General features: G+C 36.5%; 3 protein-coding genes across 3 annotated transcripts; all 3 read right to left on the minus strand.

The window, feature by feature from the left end:
• Positions 1 to 1,639: 1,639 nt before the first annotated feature.
• On the minus strand, positions 1,640 to 3,488 carry LOC133321823 (esterase P-like). Its single transcript, XM_061530895.1, has 3 exons — positions 2,237 to 3,488; positions 1,824 to 1,947; positions 1,640 to 1,754 (listed from the first exon to the last, which is right to left on the minus strand). The coding sequence occupies exons 1-3, from the start codon at positions 3,486 to 3,488 to the stop codon at positions 1,640 to 1,642; spliced, it is 1,491 nt and encodes a 496-aa protein (XP_061386879.1).
• A 2,143-nt stretch (positions 3,489 to 5,631) lies between these two features.
• LOC133321826 (esterase-5B-like) lies at positions 5,632 to 7,412 on the minus strand. The gene is made up of 3 exons (XM_061530896.1): positions 6,014 to 7,412; positions 5,822 to 5,945; positions 5,632 to 5,746 (listed from the first exon to the last, which is right to left on the minus strand). The coding sequence occupies exons 1-3, from the start codon at positions 7,410 to 7,412 to the stop codon at positions 5,632 to 5,634; spliced, it is 1,638 nt and encodes a 545-aa protein (XP_061386880.1).
• Positions 7,413 to 10,204: 2,792 nt separating this feature from the next.
• Positions 10,205 to 14,432, minus strand: LOC133321827 (myb-like protein K). The gene is made up of 5 exons (XM_061530897.1): positions 13,809 to 14,432; positions 12,725 to 13,736; positions 12,312 to 12,625; positions 10,538 to 10,766; positions 10,205 to 10,255 (listed from the first exon to the last, which is right to left on the minus strand). Exons 1-5 carry the CDS (start codon positions 14,430 to 14,432, stop codon positions 10,215 to 10,217), a joined length of 2,220 nt encoding a protein of 739 aa, XP_061386881.1. The 3' UTR covers positions 10,205 to 10,214.
• Positions 14,433 to 15,257: the final 825 nt, after the last annotated feature.

Consider the following 15,257-nt stretch of genomic DNA (forward strand, 5'->3'; position numbering starts at 1 on the left):
ATTTTTTAAAGAATATTTTTTCAAGGCTTATACAAGGCGTGGATTTTTTAAAGAATATTTTTTCAAGGCTTATACAAGGCGTGGATTTTTTAAAGAATATTTTTTCAAGGCTTATACAAGGCGTGGATTTTTTAAAGAATATTTTTTCAAGGCTTATACAAGGCGTGGATTTTTTAAAGAATATTTTTTCAAGGCTTATACAAGGCGTGGATTTTTTAAAGAATATTTTTTCAAGGCTTATACAAGGCGTGGATTTTTTAAAGAATATTTTTTCAAGGCTTATACAAGGCGTGGATTTTTTAAAGAATATTTTTTCAAGGCTTATACAAGGCGTGGATTTTTTAAAGAATATTTTTTCAAGGCTTATACAAGGCGTGGTTTTCTTAAAGAATATTTTTTCAAGGCTTATACAAGGCGTGGTTTTCTTAAAGAATATTTTTTCAAGGCTTATACAAGGCGTGGTTTTCTTAAAGAATATTTTTTCAAGGCTTATACAAGGCGTGGTTTTTTTAAAGAATATTTTTTCAAGGCTTATACAAGGCGTGGATTTTTTAAAGAATATTTTTTCAAGGCTTATACAAGGCGTGGTTTTTTTAAAGAATATTTTTTCAAGGCTTATACAAGGCGTGGATTTTTTAAAGAATATTTTTTCAAGGCTTATACAAGGCGTGGTTTTTTTAAAGAATATTTTTTCAAGGCTTATACAAGGCGTGGATTTTTTAAAGAATATTTTTTCAAGGACCAGTACAAGGCGTGGTTTTTTTAAAGAATATTTTTTTCATGGACGATTACAAGGCGTGGATTTTTTAAAGAATATTTTTTCAGGGACTAATACAAGGCGTGGTTTTTTTAAAGAATATTTTTTTCAATTGTACTTAAAATATTTAAAGTGGTTGTATTATTTTCATTCTGTATAAACTAAAGACGGAATTAATTCCTTTTTTGATCGGAATTTATTAATGTGAGATGCCTTTATGTATCTCACAGTTTTGTCGATATGTGCTAAGCCAGAAACGCTCTTGTTTTTTCTTTTCTTATTACACTTTCCAGTTTTTGTCGATACTCCGAGCTCATGACCTTTAAATATTCAATGGCAAGATCGACATAAGTTAAGTTATGCTAAGAGATTAAATAAAATTATGCCATATTAACGATGTTTATTAATTAGTCGTGAGACAACTTTACACCTGTTGTATTAAGAACGAGTTTTTAGAGATACATATTATTCAGAACGTGACAAATTGTCAACACTATTCATATTTAGTTCGTTACACAGTGACAAATTTTAAAGCACAATCAAATAACCGGATATTACGAAAACATGAAAATTAAAGTTTCAATATGAATCGCTTCGAACCCATTACTTTGATCAAATCAAATGTTAAAAGATCATTTAAAATAATCTTCAAATTTGTTTACAACATTGTTTTTTATGATTAGTTTCATTTATTTAAGTATAACAACAATATCTTTAATAATTTATTCAAATGCCAGACGGGTTTCATGTTTTTTTCTTGTTCGTACATAATTTATTATCAGAATTCTTTTTTTTACAAATTCGAAAGTCTAGCAGCCTCTCAGTCTAGGAGAAATACAAAATAGATCGTTAAGTTTTTTTTTGTATTTTATTAATCCTGCATTAGACATCCTGTATAACAGTTTCACACGAATCCTTTCTAATCCGTAACAATCTCAAGCTATTCGCATTGGCTGCAGTGTTTCTCTCAAAATTACATGTTCCGTAGGAGAGGCCACTGAGGGGAATAACAAAATAAAATTAAATTAAAAAAGTAATAAAATTTAATTGTGGTCTGCTAGCTTACCCAAAATCAGCAAAATCACCCAACAAGTTCACCAGTCTCTGGGATACCACAACCTCATCTGGTCTGGCGGTGCTGCGGAAAACGGGTCTCAGCAGCAGTGTTATGTCATCCAAATGACTGGCGCCTGAAATTTAGTTGATGAAACAAATTATTTAAAATTATAGGATGTTGAAAAATATTTTTAAAAAGTCCATGCCATTTTTGGTTTTTGAAAAATATTTTTTTTTTAATTTTAAATGTTTGGGATAACGAAAAAAAATTTAATTTGTATGGAATGTCAAAAAAATATTTTTTGTGGAAATAATATTTTTAAAAATCCTTGTTTGGATTGGATTTGAAAAAGCCGCAAGGTCGATTTTTTGCATCTTGTTTAATTTTTCCTAATACAAATTTTCAAATATCTCTCAACTCACCAAAAGGTATATCCGTTCTCAAGGCTAAATCATAACCGATGGCATAATTCGATGGTATATCATAAATATAACCATAAACGGGAGCCTTGGAGTAGCGACTATGCAGCTGCATCGCCTTATGGACACCAATTTTCATCAATACATCTGTGTACATTGCCTCCACTTCATTATAGGTTTTTGTCGAAAATTCATCATCCCCCAAATAGGCATCCTTTAGTCCTTTAGCATAGCTACGGGGATCACTACTGATGTGCCGTAGAAAGAGATTTTGGGGTGCCAAATCTAACCAATTTTGATTCAATTCATTGATATATTCCGTTCCAGTTTGGGGATTAATTCTTAAAAGTTCGGCAGCATTGAAGTTGCCATCATGACTGGTATACGATGCCAGCCAAGGGATGTGGCTGAAACGTCCAGATTTTATTATGGCCTCTGGCTGTTGGGTCAAGAAAGCATTTCGTGCGTTGGCAGGTTCCACGACTGGGCCAAAGGGTACCATAGGATTGTAGCCGAAATTCAGGAGGGTTTGTACGGCATTTACTACATCTGTGGCATTGCGACTTTTTAGACAAGTTTTCAGTGCCTGGCTACCCTTGGTGGTGGGGCAATTCACCGCGTTGGCCAAGCGATTGGCATTTTCCCGTGGATTGGCAATGATGGCCCAGGGATTCAAGGCCACACCACTCATTGATATTGCCGCCTTGGCAATATTCGCCAATGATGGTCTCAGCATATGTAAGTGGGCACTAGCCGCCCCAGCCCCATGACCCAAGAGAACAATTTTATTTGGATCTCCATCAAAGGCAGCAATATTTTCTTTAACCCATTGCAGAGCAAGAAGTTGATCCTTTAGGCCATAATTACCGGGTAGTGTGGGGTCAGCGGTACTCAGGAAACCCAATGGCCCCAGACGATAATTGACTTTGATCATAACAAAACGACCACCCATCATTGAGGGTTCTGGATCAAATTCTGGACCACCACCCATCATAAATTGGCCCCCATGCAGAAATACCACAACGGGATATTGAACTCCTCTCGGTTTGGGGGTGTATATACTCAGGGTCAAACAATCCTCTTGACCACGAAGTTTATTGACACCATGATCCCGATACCATTGCATACAGTATTGTGGAAAGACAGTAGCGTTGAATTCCGACGTCCATATTTGATCATACGGTTGGGGATCTTCAAAACGTAAATCTCCCACAGGAGGTTTGGCATATGGTATGGATTCCCAACTGAAGTACATACCCCATTCTTTGCCTCTCACGGGGCCATAAGGGGTCTGCACAACCACACTACCACTGCCAGCTCCATCTGCAACGGTTTGCCGGATACTGTTACGATCTTCCGTATTGGGTGTTCTGGGAGGTTTACCCACTGCGAAACTTGTTGCTTGTAGACCACCAGCCGCTGGTGCCAATGGTGGTAGAAGATCATCAAATAGGAATTGACTTTTGACACCCATACACAGAAGAAGACAAGTCAAACTGACAATCGACACGACACTACAACGTAATTCCATTCTGATGATCTCCCCTTGAATGCTAAGCACTGACTAATTGATACACGGAAGACACGCTTGTATTTATTTATATTTATTAATTAATTTCCACACCTAAGCCTAAGCCTAACAGGTTCCATGGGCATTAATTATCGAACGATTGACATATATATAACAGCTATTAAAGCTCATTCATTCGACAGTTCCCACCGTTTGCTTTGAAGCTGTAAGTCACTGTGTCGATTATGGGGTCGTTGATGCGTATAAATTATTCTGGTTTTTTTTTGGAAATTCAATATCCAAAATATATTCTTACGGGCATTGACAGATCTAGATTTTGGTGTTTGTATATGTGTGAAACTTAAAAATAATTGTCTAATTTATGAAGATTCATGTGTTTCACTTTCACTTAAAATACCCCATTAAAGGATGTTGAAAAACAATTTAAGAAATGTAAACCTTTTGGATGTTGAAAAGTATGCTTAAACCAGTATGGAAAGTAATAAAGTCGGACTGGGCCAAAGATATGGTACCTTTCACCACTTTGGGTATATTGTACATACACATGTATCCTTACAATTGCATGTCAATGTTCCCTCGAAGGAACATACTCAAGCCTTTCTGCAACCTATGCTAAATTTAATTTCATTCCGGCAGATTTAGAGTCGTCTGCGTACACAAATTTATGGAAAACGATTTATAGCAAAATTGATACAGACTATTCGGTACGTCGTACTGTTAAAAATGTAATCTCAATCAGGTAGCCGTTCGAAATACATATAGAAGCTATGGCTGCATCGAAATCGGACGAAAATATATATGGGAGCTATATCGAAATCTGAACTGATTTTGCCGAAACTTACCACTCATCATTCTATACTCAATTCAGTACGCTATGCCAAATTTCATGCCAATCGAAGGATATAAAAATACTTTGGTGCACTATTTACCTAAAATCGGACGAAAATATATATGGGAGCTGTATCTAAATCTGAACCGATGTTTACGAAACTTTACACATATCGTTCTAGACTTAATTCAGTACGCTATGCCGAATTTCATGCAAATCGAAGGATATATAGGGACTTTGGTGCACCATTTACATAAAATCGGACGAATATATATGGGAGCTATATCTAAATTTGAACCGATTTTAATGAAACTTTACACACATAACTGTACACTTAATTCAGTACGCTATGCCAAATGCCAAATTTCAGAGACGTGCAAATCGGACTAAAATATATATGGGAGCTATATCTAAATCTGAACCGATTTTCACGGAACTAAGCGCATATTATTCTACACTTAATTTAATACGCTATGTCAAATTTCGTGCAAATCGAAGGATATATAGGGACTTTGATGCACCATTTACATAAAACCGGCCGAAAATATATATGGGAGCTATATCTGAATCTGAACCGATTTTCACGGAACTTAACACACATCACTCTAGAATTAATTTAGTACGCTATGTCAAATTTCGTGCAAATCGTACTTTGGTGCACAATTTACCTTAAATCGGACAAAAACTTAACCGATTTTTCCAATTTCAATAGGGTTCGTCCTTGGGCCAAATAAATGAGCTGTGCTAAATTTCATCCAATTCGAATCAAAAATGCGACCTGTACTTTGTTTACAATTTAACATGGACAGACGGACGGACATGCATAAATCGACTTATAAAGTGATTCTATGTATATTCTCAAAAGGAACCATGTGTCTATCTCGTTTCCTTTTCCCTATTACAAACATATACACAAAGACATAATGCCCTGTACCACAGTGTGGTGAAGGGTATAAAAATTATAAGACCCTCAGAAATAGTTACAAAAAAATTTACATTTTTCTAATCAGTCTTTATTTTTAGCTGTTTTTTTAAGTGTCACACTTTCAAGGCCACACTTTCACAATTATCTCCGGTGATGGATGTAAGGAATAAATACGGTGAATTTTGAATACTATTGTCGGCAAAATCGCAATGGTCATAGCAGAGATTTCTGAAAATAAATGACGAGAGAGAGAGGGCCATTAAATAATTTATGAGAATATGAAAAAAAAATTTTAAGACTTACCCGCTCTCCACAAAATTGACCAACATTTCTATGAAATTCTGGCTAACACGTTTCTCATCTGACCTTGGCGGACTGCGAGAGCTAGTGGGTAAGATTAATGATAAATCATCCATGTGTACAGTACCTATAAATGAAGAGAACTAATTTTAATTTTTTTGTTCTAGGTAATGAACATCCCATGTGAGATCTTACCAAAATTCACATCTGTACGTTTGGATAAACCCTGGCCAACATTGAAATCTGCTGGATTATTGTAAACATAACCATAAACTGGTGCATGGGAATACTGGCGATGTAATTTTAGGGAATCTAAAATGCCGTCACTAAACAATACCGCCGTATACAATTCCGAAACACGTGCATAATTTTCCGGATAAAATGGAAGATGGCCTAAATATTTCTCCTTCAATTGGCGAGCATATTCGACGGGATGTTCACTTATATTGTCGAGGAAAAGATTTGTGGCCAACAATTCAGCCCAATTTTCATTGAGTTCGTACATCAACTCCCTGCCAGTTTGAGGATTTATCAACATCAACTCGGCTGCATTGTAACCACCATCCTCGGAGACATACGAAGCCAACCAGGGTATGTGTGTAAAATTTCCCGATTTAACAATATCAATGGGATGATGCGTCAGAAATGCCCCCGGGATGTGTTGGGGTTCTATTACCGGTCCAAACACGGTGAATGGATTATAGGCAAAATTTTGAAATAGTTTTGTACCGCCCACAATATCTTCGGCCCGTCTTTGTTTGAGGCAATTTTTGATTTCCCCTCCATTGTTCCGCTGAGGACAATTTAAATGTTGTGCCAGTTTCAAAGCTCTTCCCCGTGGATTGCGTATAATTACCCAGGGATTCAAGGCCACACCACTAAAGGATACAGCAGCCTTGGCCACATTTTCCTCTGGCCTTTGTAAAATGTGGAAATGTGTTGAGGCTCCTCCGGCTGAAAATCCGGTGAGCAGGATCTTCTTAGGGTCGCCACCAAAGTGGACAATATTTTCCTTAATCCATTGCAAAGCCAAGCGCTGATCTTTCAAACCCAAATTACCCGGTAAACCTTCATCTTGCATACTCAAAAAACCCAAGGCACCCACACGATAGGCAATGGTGACCAACATTATTTTACCACTAGCCATCAGGACATCCGGTTGATTGACATTAACACCACCAAACATAAAACAGCCACCATGTATAAAGACCATAACGGGTAATTTTTTCTCATCCTTCACAAGGGGTTTGTAGATATTAAGCTTGAGGCAATCCTCCGAGCCATGAACTTTATTCTTACCCTCAACAAATTGATCCCATTGCATGCAGGCTGGAGCCTTTTGGCTGGCATCGAACGTGACATTCCATTTTTGCCCGTATGGTTGTGGCAATTCATAGCGTAATTCTCCCACGGGGGCTTCAGCATATGGCACCGATTCCCAACTTATAAAACGACCATTATTATCCTTGCCCTTCAGCACTCCATTGGCAATTTCAACAAATAATTTTGAATTCTTTGGCACTTCACTTAGAGCAGCGCTGATGATAAACGTCAGCAAAATCCAACCACCAGTTATAACCGTCTTAGTCACCATTTCGTTCTGAACTGAATGCTGTTTTGAAATACCTCTACAGTTCAAGCTACTCTGCTACCTACAAAAAATGTATTTTTTGTTTTTGTAGCGAACCCCAGATAATCCATTGTCGCAGAATTTTTTATGACGCTCTTACGAAATTGAGGGACAATAACCTAAGTATAAGTTCTGCACATGTTATCATCCGGTATAATAGATAAATAATGCGTTTTTAATGATATAAGCAAATACATTTTGTTTCCGGAAAAGTAATTTTAACAAATCCACGCCTTGTTAATTGTACAAAAAATAATTTTTAAAAAATTGACGTATTGATAATTCTTTAAAAATACTTTTTTTAATCCACGCCATTATAATTCTTGAAAAATAATTTTTAAAAAATCCAAGCTTTGACATTTCATAAAAAATCGTTTTTTTATTTTTTATAAAAAACCAGTAAGGAAAGTAGTAAAGTCGGACTGGGCGGACTATATGATACCCTTCACCACTTTGGGTATATGTATCCTAACAGACGTCGCGTTTTTGTTATATATCTATGTATATTTGAACCGATTCCAGGAAAACTTTCCGAAAGATATATTACATAAAGTCGGAGAAAATATACATGGGAGCTATATCTAAATCGGAACTGATTTTCACGAAACTTAGCACACGTCATTCTAGACACAATTCAGAAAGTTATGACAAATTTCGTGCAAATCTAATGATTTTCAGAGACTTCGGTGCACCAATTACCTAAGATCGGATGAAAATATACATGGTAGCTATATCTAAATCTGAACCGATTTTCACGAAACTTTAAACACATCATTCTAGACTTAATTCAGTACGCTATGCAAAGTTTCGTGCAAATGAAAAGATTTCCAGGGACTTTGGTGCACCATTTAACTAAAATCGGGCGAAACTATATATGGGAGCTATATCTAAATCTGAACCGATTTTCATGAAACTTTGCACACATTAATATAGACACAATTCAGTACGCTATGCCAAATTTCGTGCAAATCGAAAGATATATAGGGTCTTTGGTGCACCAATTACCTTAAATGGGATGAAAATATATATGTAAGCCATATCTAAATCTGAATCGATTTTCACGAAACTTTGCACACATCATTCTAGTCTTAACTCAGTACGCTATGCCAAAATTCGTGCAAATCAAAAGATTTCCAGGGACTTTAGTGGACTATTTACCTAAAATCGGATGAAAATATACATGGGAGCTATATCTAAATCTGAACCGATTTTCACGAAACTTTGCACACATCATTCTAGACTTAATTCAGTACGCTATGCCAAATTTCGTGCAAATGAAAAGATTTCCAGGGACTTTGGTGCACCATTGAACTAAAATCGGGCAAAATTTTATATGGGAGCTATATCTAAATCTTAACCGATTTTCATGAAACTTAGCACACATTAATATAGACACAATTCAGTACGCTATGCCAAATTTCGTGCAAATCGAAAGATATATAGGGTCTTTGGTGCACCAATTACCTAAAATCGGATGAAAATATACATGGGAGCTATATCTAAATCTGAACCGATTTTCACGAAACTTTGCACACATCATTCTAGACTTAATTCAGTACGCTATGCCAAATTTCGTGCAAATGAAAAGATTTCCAGGGACTTTGGTGCTCCATTTAACTAAAATCGGGCAAAACTATATATGGGAGCTATATCTAAATCTGAACCGATTTTCTTGAAACTTAGCACACATTAATATAGACACAATTCAGTACGCTATGCCAAATTTCGTGCAAATTGAAAGATATATAGGGACTTTGGTACAACATTTACCTTATATCGGAGGAAGATATATATCGGAGCTATATCTAAATATGAACCGATTTTCACGAAACTTAACACACATTATTCTAGACCTTATTCATTACGCTGTGCGAAATTTCGCGCAAATCTAATGATATACAGGGACTTTGGTACATCATTTACCTTAAATCGGGCGAAAATATATATGGGAGCTATATCTAAATCTGAACCGATGTTTCCCAATTTCAATAGGGTTCGTCCTTGGGCCAAACAAATGAGCTATGCCAAATTTCATCCAATTCGGATCATAAATGTGATCTGTACTTTGTTTACAATTTAAAATGAACAGACGGACATGCATAAATCGACTCAGAAAGTTATTCTATGCATATTCTCAAAAGGAACCATGGGTCTATATCGATTATTTTTGCCTGTTACAAACATATGCACAAAGACATAATACCCTGTACCACAGTGTGGTGATGGGTATAAAAATCCTCAGTTAACCTCCTCTGTATACAAATTTAAATACTGTACTGAGGTCAATGGTTCAATGACAAACGATAAGCGAGTGAACGTTTTTGGCATTTAAATTCTCGTATCTGAAATCGAATTGAAACTTGGAATTTCTTTAATAATCACGTTCCAATAAAATGGTAGTATGGGACATTCAGACCATTATACAAAAATCTGAGTCTATGAAAAGTCAATTCGAAGCCAATATTATTTTTGGCGTTTCGATTTTTTTCCTGTAATAATAATTTTGTTTTCATAACTAAAAATTAAACAATATTTTTTATTTCAATTAAATATAATATCTTAAATATTTTTTTATTTATCTATATATTTATCGAATAAATAATTGTTTGTTTTTTTTTTAATATAAATCTAAACTTAAATTATCAAACATTACAAACTAAAATAAATTAAAATTATTTCACTAATTGAGTTAAACATAGATGCTCTGATCTCTTTTGTTGCAACATTAATGCAACATTTAGAAGAATGCCTCACATTCTGCCACATTTATCTCGCTGAGCATGAACCTTTCCCCTGTATCGTAATATCTGCAAAAAAGGCAAAACAAAAACAAAAAAGTTCACAAATTAATTTCAGTTAAATACAAAATGCATAATTAAAAAAAAATAAAAATTCAACACTTTCTCAAAACAATGTACACACACGTATTTACACACCCAGTTTGCTGACCATAATTTACACACTTTTCACCCAATGCATTTATTTGCATGGCAGGCAGCCCACCCTGAGGTCAGTGTCATTTTGAAGTGTTTTTTGCGTTTCGTTTCGTTTTGTTTTGTCAAAACAAACAATAAAAATTTGTGACTTACCAATTCGTAAACACGAGGCATAGCATTCCATTTGGGCCTCACTGGTGTACATATAGCCATCGGAGCCGCACACAATTTCTTCGTTTTCATCTTCGACAATGGCACAAATTCGTTCGCAATATTCCTCAGTGTCTTTTTGTTCGCTGGGTGGTTCCTCCGTTGTGGTGGTACTGCTGCCAACTTTGCTGTCTTTGTTTTTGTTCAGCAGCGGCTGACGTCCATAAATATGCTGAAAACAAAAATAAAAAATTTTTAGGATATTAACTTTTTTTAAGTAAAATTTTCAAGCCCTGATTTTCATTAAAAAAATATTTAATATTAAAAAATTCACGCCCTCATATTTTTTTAATCTGCACTCAGATAAAAAATATTTTTTAAAAAATCCACGCCCTCATAAAAAATATTTTTAAAGCCAGTGAGCGGAGCAGTAAAGACGGACGGTGCCGACCATAAGATACCCTACACAACTACCAGGGAACTCTAACTTTCTGTGGTGCTTTATTCTGAGCTTCGCCAATATTTCACAATATTTGCACCCTCGTGGCCGTCACAACAATATTTGCACGCTCTTGACCTTCACCACACTGTGGTACAGGGTATTATGTCTTTGTGCATATTTTTGTAACAGGCAAAAGGAAACGAGATAGACACATGGTTCCTTTTGAGAATATGCATAGAATCACTTTCTGAGTCGATTTACGCATGTCCGTCTGTCCGTCCGTCCGTCCGTCCATGTATTTTGTGAACAAAGTACAGGTCGCATTTATGATCCGATTTGGATGAAATTTGGCATAAGTTACTTATTTGGCCCAAGGACGAACCCTATTGAAATTGGGAAAAATCGGTTCAGATTTAGATATAGCTCCCATATATATTTCCGTCCGATTTAATGTAAATGGTGCACCAAAGTCCCTTTATATGATTCGATTTGCACGAAATTTGGCACATCGTAATGAATTAGGCCTAGAATGATGTGTGATGAGTTTCATTAAACTCGGTTCAGATTTAGATATAGCTCCCATATATAGTTTCGTCCGATTTTATGTAAATGGTCCACCAAAGTCCCTTTATATCTTTCGATTTGCACGAAATTTAGCATATCGTATTCAATTAAGTCTAGAATGATGTGCCCTAAGTTTCGTGAAAATCGGTTCAGATTTAGATATAGCTCCCATATATATTATCGTCCGATTTAAGGTAAATGGGGCTCCAAAGTCCCTATATATTTTTCGATTTGCACAAAATTTGGCATAGGGTATTGCATTTCCTGAAAATCGGTTCAGATTTAGATATAGCTCCCGTATATAGTTTCGTCCGATTTTATGTAAATGGTGCACCAAAGTCCCTATATATCTTTCGATTTGCACGAAATTTGGCATAGCGTACTCAATTAAGTCTAGAATGATGTGCACTGAGTTTCGTGAAAATCGGTTCAGATTTATATATAGCTCCCTTATATAGTTTCGTCCGATTTTATGTAAATGGTGCACTTAAGATCCATAGCTTGGCCGATTGACATAACGAACTGAAGTTAATATAAATTAATCTCTGGAAAGTTTCCTTGAAATCGGTTCAGATATATATATGTTTTTTTTTCCATTTTTTTCAACAATTATTTTTCGAATAAATATCGAGATGTGGATTTTTCAAAAATTGTTTTTCGAATAAATATTGAGTGGATTTTTCAAAATTTGAAATATTTGTAAAATTATATTTTAATAGAGCTGTGGACTTTTTAATTATATGTTTTTAATACAATTTCCCCCAGACTTACCGATCCCGCCTCTTGCATATCATCACCATCCTCTGGGTCATCCTCCACCTCAGTTATGGGCTTAATACTGCTACCCACATATGCTGAGGTTGGCAGTACCGTTGTTGCTGTTGCCGATGTTTGGAAGTTACTCTGGATCGTTATCCTGGGTGTAACTGGGGCTTCGACTGCCTTATATTTATATTGCGACTTTGGAGCATGCGTATAGGCAATACCACCCACCATGGCATCACGTTCCGTAAATTCAAAACGTAAGGGTTCGGGAGTGCGATTACTCTGTGACGACGATGATGATGATGCCGAGGATTGTCGAACTTGACTGTAAACATTGTTGACACTGACGGGTGGCGGTGGGGAAGTCAGAGTAGATTGTTGTTGTAAATATTTTGGAACTTTGTTGTTGTTGTTGTTACTATTGTCTTGGGAACCAAAATGTTTCGAATTGTAGGCAGTTTGATAGCTGGTCCGAACCACAGTTGAGGGACCAGCACCATTGGAGTTGCTTTCATCTTGATAGAATAATTTGGAAACTTGTATGGGTTCCTTGAATAGTGAAGAGGAAGGTGCAGATCCAGATGCTGCCACCGAAGAGTCGGGATGATGGCCATAATAGATTTGTTGCTGTTGCTGTGGGTAATATTGTGAGGCTGGTGGGGAGGATTGGTATTGTGTAGCGGAGGAGGATACTGAGGATGCTTGAGAGCTGCCATAGTTGTTGAGGGCACTTTGATGTTGTTGCTGCTGCTGTAAATTCAATTGTTGCCTGCGATCATTTTCCTCATCGATTTGCTTGTAGTTCGGATCCCGTTTGGGCAAAAAATATTCATTCGTGTTCATGAATCTCAAATATTCCTGGGCCTCTTTTTCCAAGCTATCCAATTGGGCTGTCTGATAGTCATTATTGTGCAGCTCGGTCATATCACTCTCCTCATAGACGGAATACATTTTTCCTGGTGCAGCATGACTGCTGGGGCCATAGGAGGCAACTGTTGGTGCCTGTGGCTGCAGCTGCTGTTGTTTGTTGTTGTTGGCTGCGGAGCTAAAGCCTGGCTGTGCCACCTCGGAAACTTCATGTATGGGTATGGATGGTTGTTGTTGTGGTTGCGGCTGTAGCAAAGTTGTTGCCTGTTGAACTGGTTTGAGATGCGGGGCAGAATAGGCAGGTTGTTGACCGGAATATGATGGCTGTGCAGCCTGTTGATGCTGCTGATAGAAATGTTGGGACTGAGGCTGTTGCTGTAGCTGCTGGTATTGCTGCTGATAGTAGGCCACCGGGTCTCTGGGTGTTAGATATTTTTGTTGTTGTAAATATTTGTCATGCTGTTCGTTGTATTTTTGCATTTGTTGTTGGTCGGGTATGGGATACTGTTTGAAATCAGGATATGGCATTGCGGGATCTGATTGGCTGGATTTTATAGACTGCAGCTGTTGTTGTTGTTGTTGGTGTTTTGGTGACAATTTTTGTTGTTGTTGCTGCTGCTGTTGTGGTGGCTTAACGTATTTGGGATATGAATTGTCTAGATTTTGTTGCTGTTGTTTCTGCAACTGCTGCTGCTGTTGGGGTGATGGTGGCGATTGTTGCTTCTGCGGCTTATTTCCTGTTGCCTGCTGAGCTACCGGAACTGGCGGTGGATGTATTGCCACCTGGCCATTATATGCTGGAGAGGCCTTGAAATTTTGCACATATTGATGTGATAGAGCCGGAACCTGCAAACCATTTGGATGTATACCCAATAGCTGTTGTTTCAGTGACGGAGAGGAGCTACCTTTTATGTTTGCTCCATAGGGCAAGGCTCCCTTAGAATTAATATATTTCGAAGATTTCAGCGAATCATAGCCATATCTCAGTTGTTGTTGTGGTTGTTGGCTAGCGGGCAAAACCCCATTGTGGACCCTTCTCAGTTGAGGTCGCAATGGGAAATGATCTGCCCTAGAGCGTATTTTTTGTATTGGTTGTCTTCTCCTCAGGGTAAACATGGGACGGGCATATTTCAAAACTCTGCCCGTCCTTGCGTGTTCTGTTAGATTTTGAATTTCATGTTTAGGGTTTTCATCGTCATCATCACTTTTATTCAAATCACTGCCATTGGCATTCGTTAATTGGAAAATGCTTAATATCATTAATAAATAAATTATTTTAAATTTCCACATTGTTTTTCCAATATTTTTGCACTTTTTCTTTCGTTCAAAATTTCTTTCTTCTAATAAAAAACACTTTCGTTCTAATTGTTTTCCGATTTTTCTTTCTTAATTCAATTTCATTTGCTTGGCTTAGTTTTTTCTGTATTAAATTAGTTTCGGTTTTTGTTTTATTTTTTTTTTTCTTGAATTCGAAATCCGCTTCGTTTTCGTTTGAACGTCTTCTTAGTCGAACGTCTGACTTACATTTAATGTACCGTTGATGTTACGGCTTTTAGCTGAGCTCTTAGCCTCTTGAGTTGCGCTGCTGGTAAGCTAGCCAACCAGCCAGCTATCCAGGCCGCCGCTATAAGCTTGCCACTTCTTTAAACTTTTACCTGTGCCAAAACGTACGTACAACGTTCAGGCACAATGGGTTGGTGCTGATCAAATTTGTATTCGAAAAGTAACTTCGAAAAAAAAAAAATAATTTTTAAAAAATCCACACACTACGAAAAAAATTAAAAATTACCGCATTAATATTCAACAAAAAAAAAAAAAAATTAAATTGACACCTTGATATTTATTTGAAAAATAATTAAAAAAAAAAAACATTTCTAAAAAAAAATAAATAAAAAAGTTTACCTTAAAATAATTTCAATTCAATTTTCTTTCTTTTCAGATTTTCCTCTACAGAACCTGGTAAGTAAGCAGTTATTTGTTTGAAATTTTCCCAACTCAAAAAAAAAAATTCCATAATTTTCCTTTTTATGTATATTCTGGCATAGTAATGATTTTTTGGTTTTGTTTTCTTAGTTTCTGTTTTTA

The sequence above is a fragment of the Musca vetustissima genome, unplaced genomic scaffold, assembly GCF_032173495.1.
Source record: "Musca vetustissima isolate MV318-11 ecotype Yass unplaced genomic scaffold, APGP_CSIRO_Mvet_v1 utg10506, whole genome shotgun sequence".
Taxonomy (NCBI): Eukaryota; Metazoa; Arthropoda; class Insecta; order Diptera; family Muscidae; genus Musca; species Musca vetustissima.

What these genes read in the sequence shown, in the direction of transcription:
- LOC133321823 (XM_061530895.1), bottom strand. Translation starts at nt 3,488, where the DNA reads ATGTACTTCAGTTGGGAATCCATACCATATGCCAAACCTCCTGTGGGA. An exon ending in GAGAACGGATATACCTTTTG is followed by an intron (nt 1,948 to 2,236) that starts GTGAGTTGAGAG and finishes ACTAAATTTCAG; the next exon opens with GCGCCAGTCATTTGGATGAC. An exon ending in GGTGATTTTGCTGATTTTGG is followed by an intron (nt 1,755 to 1,823) that starts GTAAGCTAGCAG and finishes TATTCCCCTCAG; the next exon opens with TGGCCTCTCCTACGGAACAT.
- LOC133321826 (XM_061530896.1), bottom strand. Translation starts at nt 7,412, where the DNA reads ATGGTGACTAAGACGGTTATAACTGGTGGTTGGATTTTGCTGACGTTT. An exon ending in ACGTACAGATGTGAATTTTG is followed by an intron (nt 5,946 to 6,013) that starts GTAAGATCTCAC and finishes CTTCATTTATAG; the next exon opens with GTACTGTACACATGGATGAT. An exon ending in GTCAATTTTGTGGAGAGCGG is followed by an intron (nt 5,747 to 5,821) that starts GTAAGTCTTAAA and finishes ATTTATTTTCAG; the next exon opens with AAATCTCTGCTATGACCATT.
- LOC133321827 (XM_061530897.1), bottom strand. Translation starts at nt 14,432, where the DNA reads ATGATATTAAGCATTTTCCAATTAACGAATGCCAATGGCAGTGATTTG. An exon ending in TTTTGGTTCCCAAGACAATA is followed by an intron (nt 12,626 to 12,724) that starts GTAACAACAACA and finishes TTTACAGTCAAG; the next exon opens with TTCGACAATCCTCGGCATCA. An exon ending in TGCCTCGTGTTTACGAATTG is followed by an intron (nt 10,256 to 10,537) that starts GTAAGTCACAAA and finishes CCTTTTTTGCAG; the next exon opens with ATATTACGATACAGGGGAAA.